Source organism: Quercus lobata, chromosome 4 (genome assembly GCF_001633185.2).
Source record: "Quercus lobata isolate SW786 chromosome 4, ValleyOak3.0 Primary Assembly, whole genome shotgun sequence".
In the NCBI taxonomy this organism is placed as follows: Eukaryota; Viridiplantae; Streptophyta; class Magnoliopsida; order Fagales; family Fagaceae; genus Quercus; species Quercus lobata.
In genome coordinates, this window is record NC_044907.1 from 23,075,268 (window position 1) to 23,088,986 (window position 13,719).

Below are 13,719 nucleotides of genomic sequence, written 5' to 3' on the forward strand. Positions count from 1 at the left end.
ATGTTAATGTCGAAACAAATGGAGATTCATTTCTATTTTTTTCTTAATTGTATCACTTCCTATATACTTACCATTTGACCTCCACCACTCACAACTCGTCACATGATGAGTTTTGGCAAAAGTTCTGAGACTTTGTGTGTCCTTAGCATTACTAGTTTTTTTTTTTTGGTCTAAGATGCATGAAAGGGGGACGAGAGATAAGAGAGAAGAAAGAGTTACAGAGTGAGTAACGTCTTTGACACCATTTAGGGACTAAATTGTACTAGACCAAGTTGGTTAGTTTTAAAACATTTTTGACATGCTTAGCATTAACCCAAACCTTAATGAAAATTAACCAAAAATCTAATCCAAATTTTGTAAAAATAAAAGAGATCAAGAAAATAACTTGTCCGCAAGTTTGACTTTTTTTAGTCCATGGGCTTGAAGATTTGAAGTTGGGCAATTTTGAGAAGGGAAGCAGATCTAAGGTAGATTCATCAACCGACAGTTAAAAAAACAGCCCATATTACCCAACAGTTACTCATATGAGTTTAGACAACATAGAAATTGTAGAAAAATACAAGTGAAAATTATATTTTAAACTCTATACTTTAAGAGTAACAAATTAAAGTTTATAGTCTCAAAAGTAACATACTAAATAATGAAATTAAAAAAAAAAATAATAATCAATTTAAACCTCAACTTTTTTAAGTCTAATGGCATTGTATTTGAGATTTAATATAAGCTATGGGTTTAATTGGTTACTTTTTGAAACTTTAAAGTTCAATGTGATACTTTTGTCAGCAATCCTTCATGCTTAACTTGCTACGCAGAAATGAAACACCCATATATCTCACAGGGATTCTCCCTTTGGTTTTGTGGATGAATGACCGATACATAACTGTAATAGCATTTTTCTGCCCATATATCTTAAGCCAATTCAGGTCTCCCTCATTGTTTCAGCTTCCCCTTTATCTCATTGATTTTTTGGAATCACCGGAAAACCTGCTGAATATGGGGGAAACTTGCTGGACCTCACGCTGGTTTGGTTTGGGCAGTGAATCTAGAATTAAGGGTGGGCTCAGCAATCTGTGGGACTCGGCTTGAGAAGTGACAATTTTTGTGGAACCAAGCTAGCCAATCTCAATAATAGGCCTTATGATTTTGCTGCCCATATTAGTGGATTTTAGTCTGGTGACGTGTGGGCTTAACTCAGCAACCTCTACATGCTAGCATGTGGACGTGTTAATGGCATTTCTGGGTTGATTTTGTGGGCCCAGCTTAACTTGATTCCAAGGACCAAATTTAGGCTTGAATAGTTTGTGAACTTTACCATTTGTGAGGGCTGCACTGGTGGTTTCTTGGCAGTGGCAACTCCAAGAATATTTTTTAGGGGGGTCATTCAAATTTGTGTTGAAGAGGTTGATAAGGAGCTCTTAGTAAATAGTTTTTTTTTTTTCATCTTGATCATTATGATAATATTGATGAGATCTTTCGTAACCTATGATCCAAATGAAGATTTTTTTAAGTCAACACGAGTTCTTTTAGATAATAAATCTTAACTAGGAGATAAATCATGCGGTGCGGTATATGTGACTTCCTTATCAAAAATTTATTCATAGTATTAGCAAAAGAATTAAAGATAAATTATAAGTTCATTGGGCATATGTTTTCCTAGTATAATAAACATATTAATTATTATTGCTAAGATTAAATCTTGTAAATTATCTATTTTGTATTCTCTATTACTATAATAAAGTTATTAGTTATTGTTGTTAAGTGAATTTTAATTATTGTTACTTAGAATACTCTAATTCATTATTTATTAGTTTTTGTTGTTACTCTTTTCAATTCTTTTACTTAACAATTGAACTCATTTGTGACAACTTATAGGTCTTTATAATTCATTAAGAAGATTTTTGTCGTGTTTTTTACATTATTCTATTAAGAATTCAATGCAACAATACAATCATCAAAAAACAGTCTTCACTCTTCTTTGTCTCACATCCCACTTCCACTATCTCACACTTAAATTTATTTTAGTGTTTACACTTTACAGCTCATTTAATTGTCTTTTTCTGTGATTTAAGATTGACAAATTACTAACTTTTGTTGTTGGACTTGCTTTTTTTTTTTCTTGAGATTTTATATCAAATTGGTTTGATGTTGGGTTTTTTCTTTTTGTTTAAAAAGGCCAAGATAAATTTTAGTATTGAATTGATTTGTTCTTTGGACTAAATTTAGGGGTTCAAAATTTTATTTTAAGGTATTCAAAACAAAAATATTTGAAAATGTTATATGTAAAAAAAAAAAAAAATCACAAGTCAGGGGGTTCATTTGAACACCCTGAACACCATGTGGCGCCGCCACTGCTTCTTGGGCTGAATTTCATGAGCCATTTTCGTGTCTTATGGACCTTTTATTGTATCAAAAGTGTCCTCAACAAGCCTTAACCCACTCTGAGTTCAAAGTTTAAATACATGCAAACCAGAAGCAAATACTTCCTAGAAGATAGTAAATCAATTCATCTTTCCCTTTTCATTTGGTCCTTGGTTTGTGCCAAGAACCTCTTTGACTTTTTGTAACCATATAACGAAATGTTATAAATAAATAAATAAACTTGGGTTGGTATTTCTAATAGAGATGTACAGGATTCAAATTCCTCCTAATCCCAATTATCAAGTTATATAAATAAGTAAAACAATAATAACAATAACAATAATACACAAACTTGGTTGGCTTTCCATAATGAGACCTTATACTTATCTTCACCTCACCATCACTACAATAATAACAATAACAATAATACACAAACTTGGTTGGCTTTCCATAATGAGACCTTATACTTATCTTCACCTCACCATCACTCCTTTATGAATAGTCTTTTAGCATTTCCAACAAAGACGTTCAAGATTCAAATTCCTTCCTCTACCAACTATCAAGTTATAATAATAATAATAATAATAATAATAAATAAATAAATAAATAAAACGTGGTTGGTGTTTCATAATAAGGTAATAAGACCTTGTACTTATCTTCACCTCACCACAACTCCTCTATAAATAGTCTCCAAATACAGTAATCTAGCATACTAACATCAAATTAGTGAGACAATGGATTTTGAGAGAATGATCCTAATTTTTGTTTTGTGTCTCTATTTGACAAGCAGCTATCAGGTGGATGGAACCCAAATTACATCCAAAGAAGAGGAATTGGAGTTGGAAAGACAACTAAAGCTCATAAACAAACCTCCTGCTAAAAGTATTCAGGTTTTAGACTAACTCAAACTCGTGTTTGTTTTGAATTTTTATATGTTGTAATACTATAATACTTCAAGCATATTCTGTGCAATGATATTTAAACATTCCATTTAGAAATTATGTTTTCTTATTATTGTTAATTATTATTATCAATTGATTGTTCATTTGAGTAAGATAAAATGCTCTAGAGTATTGAGACTAAGTGTTATTATCCAATTCTCGCATAAAAGAAGAATTTGAGTTTGATTTCCACTCCCCTCTTTATTGTAAGGGGAAAAAAGATAGAAAGACAAAAGACTAAAAAAAAAAAGGCAAAAGACTTTGGTTAAGTTATGAGATTAATAACAACCATTGATTTAATTGGAAGAATTGAGACTTAATGAAAAGAGTAAATTTATATTTAATTTAGACTGAATTATGTGTTTGACCCCTTAAATTTTGCGTTTTTTTTTTCCTTACATTTAAGATTTTTCATCTTGGTACACTCTAAGTTTCTTTTATCATATATTTAATAATGATATGATTCGCTTCAAGGGGAAAAAATGTAATTAAGTGTTACATATTTGAGACTGCATTATTTCATAAGTTCTTTTAACTTTTATAATTCTTGAAAGTTTAATAATACCTTATCTAAGCCAAGGACTTTGTAGCTAAATTGGCACCTCCCCATATACAAAGTGTTTGGGGGTTTAGGGGGGAAAGGGTTCGAACTGCGGGGTTAGCAGCATGTTGTAATTATTTCTCAAAAAAAAAAAAAAATTAATACCTTATCTAAGAGCACAAATTTTCAGTACTTAATGATTGGTGCGGGCTCAACCTAGAAATGCAAAGAAATTAATCATTCCTACGGAATGATTCCTCCCTCCTCTTATAGGAAGTCTCACACCTCTAGGCTTGAGCAAGATCCCGTTCCATTAGCTTAATGGGCTTTATACTCGTCCACTAGATTCTATGCAATTGAGAACGCATTGGTGGGCTCAGTAAGAATCCCTTCAGCCCAAGCTCAGTTCTTTGAAACCAAATTAACCAAATGCAGGCAAAGAATTAATCAGCATCGTCCTTATTAGTCCCTACCACAAATATGGTAGGAAACATTCTTGACCACATGCCTTGAAGCCAATGCGAGTTTTGTTGGCAGAGGTAGACTTGCAAGCCCTCCAGATTAGCACCTTAATCTTATTTGAGACCTTGGAATGCCAAATAGCTTTCCACAATCCTTGCTTTTCGCAGTTATCTGAACATTCAAATTGGTGGGGTTAAAGATCGGTTTTGAGTGAAAGCCAATTGATAGGCTGATCGCACATTTTTTGTTGTCCATTAGTGAAACTCTCCACACATGAACATGGTATTTGTCTTTGGAATACACAACTTATTCTAGTTTTTGGACGGTAAAACCATTTTTCCACCACCGTTTAGTAACTATTTAGGTAGTGCAGTGCATGGTTTCAAAGCATCTTGTCATATGCCTTAGCTTGCTCCTATCGATCGAGTAATAATGGCAAGTGACCCAAAGCATGTGCCTCAATGAAGCCCTCTTCTGGATGTTTATTGAATACCCATGAAACCCGATGTCTTCTACTTCTAGAATATGAGTCTCCCAAAGTTGCTTTGAAAGCTTCCATTTTAGCCGTGTCATATTTGAGAAGGATCATGGTAAGGTTAAGTATATTATTGATACTCATTGAAGTACTATAGTTGAATAACAGGAAGCTCATGCAAACCGAAATAACGGTCCATTAATTTATGAGTAGCACTGTTTATTACACACATGTTCTTACGGACACTGAAAAAAATAACTTAGTTTTGGGGAACCCAACCATAATCCTTCAAACGTAGGCCTTTGTTGTTCCGAGACATTTTTAAGGAAATAAATTTGTTTTTGTTTGGGCTTCTAAGCTATTTTTTTTTTGCTTTTTAGCTCCTATGTGCATAACTTTTTAAAATTTTATTTTTATTAATTTATTACTTTATTTTTTTTTTACTTTTTTAGAGTAAAATTATACTTTAGCATATGTTTAACAAATAGCTAAATAATATGTTCCCAAATGGACACATTAAAAAAGTTAAAGTTGTAAAGTTTGTTGTTTTCAAATTCTTAAATGTTAAAATTTTATTATTCAAGCATAATTATTCAATCTTTTTATCCTAACGAAATATTTATCATAGACATGGGGATTTAAAAAAATCCCTAAGATGAGACCAATCTTACTACCACATATCATTGAAGTAGCTTTAATACCCTAAAAAGCTAGGAGAAAAGTCTAGCAATATTAAAATTGATATTATTTGTTTGCCTTCTCAATTATCTTTCTTGAGGTTCACAATCACATATATTTTAGATATTGTCTAAATCATGGAACACTTATTATTATTGTTTGTTTTAATTTTTTAAATTTCATATATAACGTGTTATAGACCTTGCTTTCACGTTGTAAGAGAACTTGTTTATCTTGTGTTATAGAACTTGTTTTCATGTTATAAGAGAGCTTGTTTATCTTTGAACTTATAGACGGAGTTTGGATATATTGTTGACTGTGTCGATATCAATAAGCAATTGGCTTTTGACCATCCTTTGTTGAAAGATCACAAGATCCAGGTACATGAGCAGTAATCAAAACTTTTTATTCTTTTATCTATAGCAATAAACAATACATTTTTTTCCCGTATTTTTCCAGTTGCTTTAGAAATTGTAGTAGTTTATACTTTTTGAACTACAAATTATCATAGTGATTACAATGTCACCCATGCCTCATCATGTTAACAAATTTCTATTTGACTAGGGCTTATCATCTGAATGATTAATTAAGCAAATCAATCGTATAGAAAAACATTTTTGAATTAGAATTGGATTACAGGCTATTTACATTCTAAATATAGCAAGAGATAACCAAGTTTGGTATCCTTAACCATGAAAGTATCAAGACAACGATGGTCCTTATGAATCATTCACTCTTGTAAGTTTATATATTTACATTAGTTTAAGTAAATGTAATAACAAATGACCTATCAATATAAGGAGATATATATTATAGACATAGAATGACTTAAGATATGATAGAATGACAAAAAAACAAAACATATTTCGACTAATTATTTTTAACTTGTTGAGAATTCATAATTGACCCCAAAGTTTTAGAACTAAGATTCTTGTCATTATTGTTGTTGTTGTTGTTGTTGCAATAAATGGATAGTGTTGGAAGAGGAAGTGAGGTTTGAACTACAAACATGAAATATCATAAATGATGTAATTGCGATAAGTAATCACTTATTATTATTATTATTATTATGCAAAATAAAAATCTATAATTATTACGTCTTTTTGGGTTAATTTGAATTTTTTCTTCTTCAGAAAAGACCTCGTTTTCCACTAAGAAGAACAAAGAGTGTAGGTCTCTCGCAAAATACACTTTCAATGATTGGTTTACTGAAAGATGATTGTCCATTGGGAACCGTTCCTATTCGTAGGACAACGAAAGAAGACCTCATAGCAATTCGGTCAATGTCAAATAACATTTATCCTCAATCAACAGAACATCCCGGTGTTCATGTAAGTTCTTTGTTATATATTTTAGGATGTAGGATGAAATCATTGCCACACTTGGTATCAATATAAATTGCATGTGATTATTTTCGCAAAAATAGAGCGTTGTAATAAGATTTGTGAAAATGGTGCATTAATTAAATGAACCAATTTTGAAATACAGTTTGGAGTTTGATTAGCTAAGCTTAAACAAAACTAAAACTTGACTCAATATATTTGTGATCCCTAAACCTAATAATATATTCATTATTTAATTATTTCAATTTAAAGAAAATTTGTGATAGATGCATAATTTTTTCTTGTTTTAAACAACCTTGAGTTGTTTTTAGTTTTAAATATTTTGATTTTTTTTTTTTGGTCTCAATTGAGCTCCTCTCTCCAACAATTCTCTCTCTAGCTCTCACTCTCCGAGTTTCTCTCCCACCCAAGGCAATATCTTACATGCCCGGTGTATGAGACTTATGTCTCAAACACTAGATGTATACAAGATTTTCCCCACTGTATACCTTATTTAGAAACAATACCACTACGATTGAGATGTGACTTCATAGTGACCAAGATGACACGACGACGACAGAGAAGAATCATCTTAACAAGGAAGGTCAACCACAACTTTTCCCACAAATTTGGGTTTGGTTGGTTGTTTTTCTACAATATCTCTCTCTCTCTCTCTGTATTTTTTGTCCTTTGTGCTTGATTTACTCAAAGTTGAGTTGATTACGATTGTAAGTTTGATGTCCTTGTCAGTTGCATGCCTTTTATGAGTTAGGGATGTTTTAGAAAACAAAACCTAGAAATAAAAAAGATTGTAGGGGGATGTCTACATCAGATGAGCCCTGGGTTGAGGAAGGCCCATCCAAGTAGCAATTTAGAAGGTCTAGGCCTGGCCCAAGTCCTGCGGTCAAAGACTAGAGGGCCGAAAGAAGCTACAAAGTAACTTGGGCTCCTTCCCGAGGTAAGCCAAGAATCCTTCAGCTAAGGATAGGGACAGCAGTATAGCTGAGGAGAAAAAGGTTTTCTAGAATACTCGCTGACTCGCTGAGGATCCAAAAGAGACATATAAAGCCCAAAATAATGGTCACCTTCACATTAATTAGGTGTTCCTACTTAATGTTAGCCGCATCAAATGATGAATGACTAGCCTAAAGAGTGGAAACCCCCCAAAAAGTCTCCTTTTATGAACAAAAATTAGCGGAGAGGTTTTTAATGGGACAAACATCTTTTGACATCTAGCAAGATGATGCATATCAAGAGAGGGAGGAACTGAGGGGATAAAAGGGGACCTTCCCATAGAGGGGATCCTGCATTTTAGAGAGAGAGAGAGAGAGAGAGAGAGTTTGGTAACAATATGAAAGCTCGAAAATGTGTTGAAAACACAAGTGCTGTTTAGACCCCCAAATTAAAGTTACGGCTCGATTGATTTTACACTAACTTAATACTAAGTGCGGAATAGTGTAAATGCGAGCGGATAAACAAACAAACTACTCTAACACATATTCAAATAATCACAGCAGTAAAATGAAATGTAAAAGAGTAGGGAAGAAGAATGCAAACATAGATAACACGCTGATGTGTTATCGAAGAGGGAACCAAAGAACTCAGCGAAAAACCTCTCCGCCGCCCTCCAAGCGGTAATCGATCCACTAGACAATCAGTTCGGATACATGGGTTAGTAAGAGATTCTCCAAGCCTAATCTACCCGCTGTACCTAAGCCTTCCAAGCTCCTACTTCAACAAGGCTTCTCGAAATCGTGTCTTGTTTAGCTCTCCGAATCCTGCAACAAACTCCATGTTGCATCTGCCATCCTTGGCTACTTTCAATACTTCCCAGCAGCACCAAAACCTCACTTGACACTCTGAAAGGGTGTGGTAAGTGTTTGGACTATGAACCTCTCAATAGTATGGAAATGAAGAGGTAGGAGTTGAGGAAATCTACAAGCTAATGTGTAGAGATATATGGGTATAATAATCTCTAACTCTCAAGTTGTTTGGTTAGGGTTTTCTTCAGAAGTACTCCTTAACATTTGTGGGTAATGAGGGTATATATAGTGTGGGTATAGAAAGTATGTAGCAGATAGTACAGTCTGGCAGAACAAAATGTCTCGCGAGTGTCTCGTGAGAAGGCCTTACCCGCAAGATACTCGCGAGACACAACTATGTCCATCTGTACTGACTCTTTGCATTACAGTCATGTGCAGGGTACATGCATTACTTCGTGGGAAGCAAAGTCATGAAATATCCATGAAAACCTCTTCAGTCTTCAATAGCTTGAGTCTTCACACACTCTCTCTCTATCACACAACCCTTACAATCAAATCCCACAATAAATACAGGGTACACAGGATTGAATAAAATTACAATCAAATTTGGCACAGAATAAAAGCTAACAAAATACATATTTGTAAATCTCAACTTTACACAATAGAATGATCATTGTGTACCTTGGCAAAAGCCATTTTTAGTCAAATACAAACAAATAGTTCATCTTGATTCCTAACTACATCTGTTCAGTCTTCCCATTGTGGATTACCTCCTTGTCTCTTACAAGTTTGTTGTGTCGATTAATTGCATTGAGATTGTTCTTCTTTCTTGATGTTTTTGACCCCCACAAAGATATTTTCAAAAAACAAATTTGAAGGGAGAAAAACACTGAAAAAAATAATTTTGTGAATAAAATTCTCAATTTTTTTTGTTTGTTGGTTTTCAAAATTGAAAACACCAAAAAAAAAAAAAAACCCAAAAAATTGAATAATTATGGTATTTGATAGCTAATATGTATAAAGAAAGGTAGTTTCAAAGATTTGTTATGTAAAATTTGAATTAAATTAAGTCGATATACTTAACTAAATTGATAGAGCTTGTGAACAAAGTAGGCTTGTTCAAATAATTAATAGAAGAACCATAGGCTTGTTCTAAATGCTCAAGTTCAGATCGTCTCCATAACAAACAAACCAATCTTGAACACTTTGTTTGACTTGTTACAACTTACAACCCCTTAATAAAATTATAACATTTTCTTACAATATATTTTATTTCTTTAATTTGGAATGTTGTTAAACAAGAGTTTCTTAAGTAGTTATTGACTTTCAGAACTTCCATTGTACAGACTGCAATTATCCAAATGCTAGACATACCAGGTCGTAGTTACACTGGAGTTCAAGGAAATATCGCTGTCTATAATCCTGATGTTAAGCTGGGAGAAAGCTATGCAGAAATACATGTCATTAATGGCGCAGAATATAATACGAATGCTATCATTACGGGATGGATGGTATTTTAAAATTTACACTTATTTTTTTTATTTGAAAATTTATACTTGTTGATCTAGGTAAAACTATCCAATCAAGAATTGCAACAAACAATGGGCATTTTCAACAATGATAAATGTGGTAGTTATTCTTTGATGAATAAGATGTAATTCATATTGAGGAAACAATCATTTTACCATTGGTTAGGATACTATGACCAAGAACTTAATTATGTTGTTGGTTGAAAGGGTTCAAATTCTACTCCTAATATTTATATAAAAAAAAATGAGTGAAATGAATTGGTAAAGGATAACGGTTATCAGGAAAATTGAAAATTATATATAAATGGAACAACATAACTAGATTTTTCACAAAGAATAATTTTGTGCTGCTTGATTCAAACAGGTTTCTCCAACTATGTACATGGGTACTAGTTATTCTTATTTCTTTGCACATTGGACAGTAAGTTTTCTATACTTTTTTTTTTCCAGTCATTTAAAAATCTATTTGAAAATTTTACGTAGCGTTACTTGTTGGGTATACATGAAAGTTTGTTGCTTTGCATACTAACAATACATTTAAAAATTACAGATTGATGGTTCTAAATCAACGGGCTGCTTCAACCTTTATTGCCCAGGATTTGTGCAAATTGACAGAAGAGTTCATCTCGGGGCACCTATAAGCAATGTATCCATTCCTTACGGTCCTCATTTTGAGATTCCAGTCTCTATTTTTAAGGTAAATATATCATCAATTATTATTGAATGTTATTTAATTTTTAATATTAACATTATATGCATATGGTTCCATATATTCAAAAGTTGGAACAAAGTTGAAAAAGGTTTCTACAGTTGTAGGATCATATGCTCTTGCTCTTTAATGTGACAGGAGGATGATGGCAATTGGTGGATAACATACAACGGTATTAATGTTGGATATTATCCAGCAAATATATTTAATAATTTTACTAATCCTCAAATTGTTGGCTGGGGAGGTATCGCTGTGGTTCCTGATCCTACAACTGGAATTAGCCCACCCATGGGATCTGGAGTATTTCCAGACGGCAAGTATGAGCATTCATGTTCAATTAGATTTGTTCAGTATAAAAATAATTCAGGAATTCTAGATGGACCTTATGGTGGCAGCTATGAGAAAATCATTGATAGTCCTGGCTGTTATAGTGTAGCGGATCCTGTATATCGTGCGATCCAGGGATACAACTTCGATTTTGGTGGCCCAGGTGGAAAATGTGGCAACTGAAATATTTTGTACCAATCATCTTGCAAAGAAATTGGAAAGTTACTCCTTTGGCTATGAATATTCATGTCAACTAGATTGTAACCCGTACTTACCACAGAAACATTCAATAATAATGGTGATGAGAGGATTTTACTTAAGTGAGTGAATGACTTATTTGACATCAAAATTAAGAAAATTAAAATGTACACTTACCAAAATATATAGGAAAGTTCAATAAAAAAATATTGATCTATAATACATTAAAAGGAAAATATGAAACATATAAAAATGATTGCACTTCAATATATATATATATATATATTTTTATATAATCAGTTAAGTTCAATATTGTCTAATTATTTGGGATTTCCAATCTATTTCTTTCAGCCTTCTAGTTTTAACCATCGCCAACCCACTAAGTCCACTATCATGAGAACAAACTTTTGATTTACAATTTTCTCCCCAAAAAAAAAAAAAAAAAAAACTTTTAATTTACAATTGCATATAAGCGGTCCAAAATTAAGCAGAGTATGCAATATACAATATGCTATTACATACAAGCACGATCCAAAACTATACAATAACAAAAAAAATTAAACTAAAAGCATAATAATAGGTAAAGATAATTGTTAAGAGAATTATTAAATTGATTTCAGAAAAACTACTGGCTCACGGAAGCTAGTATTGGTGTGATCGTTTTAGACAGCCAAGGCATGGTAATGGCTTCTTTATCTCAGAATATCCCTCCACCACATTTTGTTGTGGAACTAGAAACGTTGACCGCTAGCAGAGCACTTGAATTTTCCGTAGATATTGGCTTGGACAAAGCTATCCTCGAGGGAACTCTGAGATTGTAATGAACGCTTAAGGATAATTCTTCATCTTTGATTTCTTTTGGTCTTTTAATTCGGGATGCTCAAATGTTGGTAGGCTTGTTTAATTGTACTGGTTTTTTTTGCATATTAGTAGAAAATGGAAACTCTATAGCTCATAACCTAGCTAGACAGCACGTCATATCACTGGTTTCTCTGTTTGGATGGAAGATGTTCCATTCCATACTCTTGCTGCTTATCAAGTTTGATTTGCCTGTTTTTTTTTTTTTTTTAATAATACTCATTGTTTTCCTTCTCAAAAAAAAAAAAAAAAAATTCTGTAAAAGCAGCAATTCCTGCTCCTCTCAATTCTCATGCCACTATTGCGAATTACAGTCAAAAACAAAAACCCAACCATTCCGTTACCTTCCGCCTGTTTGGTTTACTCTCTTCTCTGTTTGTAATCTCTGCCGCCTCAAGTATTACCTCTCAAGCTTGGTACGTTTTTTTTAAAAAAACTTTTGCATTGCTACAATTGTTGTAGAGGATCCTGAAGAAGTATATTAATTTGAAGCTCTAGAAAACCCTGACATCCAATTACGTCTATTACGCAGTTATGACTACTATGCAATTCAAATCTAAGTGATGAAGACCAACGACAAAGCTTACTATGCATGGTTTGTATCAGTTTTATATAACTAATAAGTTATTTGTGCGATGCACGGATAATGTTGTAATGTTTTATGTAAGATGGTTTTGGAGAATGTAGTATATGTATTCTAACCTAATTTTTTATAGAATTTTATTAGTAATGAGTCCATCATAAAAAGTAACAATTATAAATTTTACACACATATCCACTATAATTATTCTATTGAAGTAAAAAAAAATAATAATAACAAAATTAAAAAAAAAAAAACTTTGGAGGAATATTATAGAATAAATTTGATATAGAATGTGTATTTCTATTTCTCTTACAAATGTTTTGTCAATCTCAGGTTTTTTATTTTGGTAATAGTGAAACAGTGTATTTTATTTAACAATCCATAACATTTTCGTATCTCTCTATCTCTTCCCAAAGCCTTATCCGATTAGTTATATTAGTCCTTAATATTTTTTCTTTAGCTTTTAATATAACCTACCTACTATCCTCAAAACACACCTTCTGTAGACCCTAAGCTCTAGGAGGCTTGCAGGCTTGGATGTAAAACACATGTGACAGTTCCTTAATTTTGCACCATTTTAGAAATTAAGTATCTAGGAACACAAAGTTATATTTAGAGTAAAGTCTTAGTAATGCGTTCAACAATGAATACAATAGATTTTCTTATATATTGAAATATAGTAATGTAATATTTATAATTGACCAATTTATTTAAAGGGGAAAAAATGTAACTAAACTTCACCAAAAATAAAAATAAAAATAATAAAAACAGTAGGTAAGATGTTGCAATTGGGCCTTGGCTCAAGTGGTAGAGGGATGACTGATGAGATATCAGGCAGTACTTAGCTACAAATCTTGCTCAACAAACATATGCTGAGATGATGACCACTATTTTCCTTCCAACATTAGATTTTTAGTTCTAAGCTACCACCTAGGATTCAAAACAAATTGAAATTAGTAAATTACAACATGCTTG

The 13,719-nt window shown here is 32.5% G+C and overlaps 1 protein-coding gene across 1 annotated transcript; it reads left to right on the forward strand.

The window, feature by feature from the left end:
- Nucleotides 1–3,093: 3,093 nt before the first annotated feature.
- On the forward strand, nucleotides 3,094–11,377 carry LOC115983588. Its single transcript, XM_031106305.1, has 7 exons — nucleotides 3,094–3,248; nucleotides 5,749–5,835; nucleotides 6,589–6,786; nucleotides 9,887–10,051; nucleotides 10,434–10,490; nucleotides 10,620–10,766; nucleotides 10,917–11,377. The coding sequence occupies exons 1-7, from the start codon at nucleotides 3,108–3,110 to the stop codon at nucleotides 11,286–11,288; spliced, it is 1,167 nt and encodes a 388-aa protein (XP_030962165.1). The 5' UTR covers nucleotides 3,094–3,107; the 3' UTR covers nucleotides 11,289–11,377.
- The last annotated feature ends 2,342 nt before the right edge of the window (nucleotides 11,378–13,719 follow it).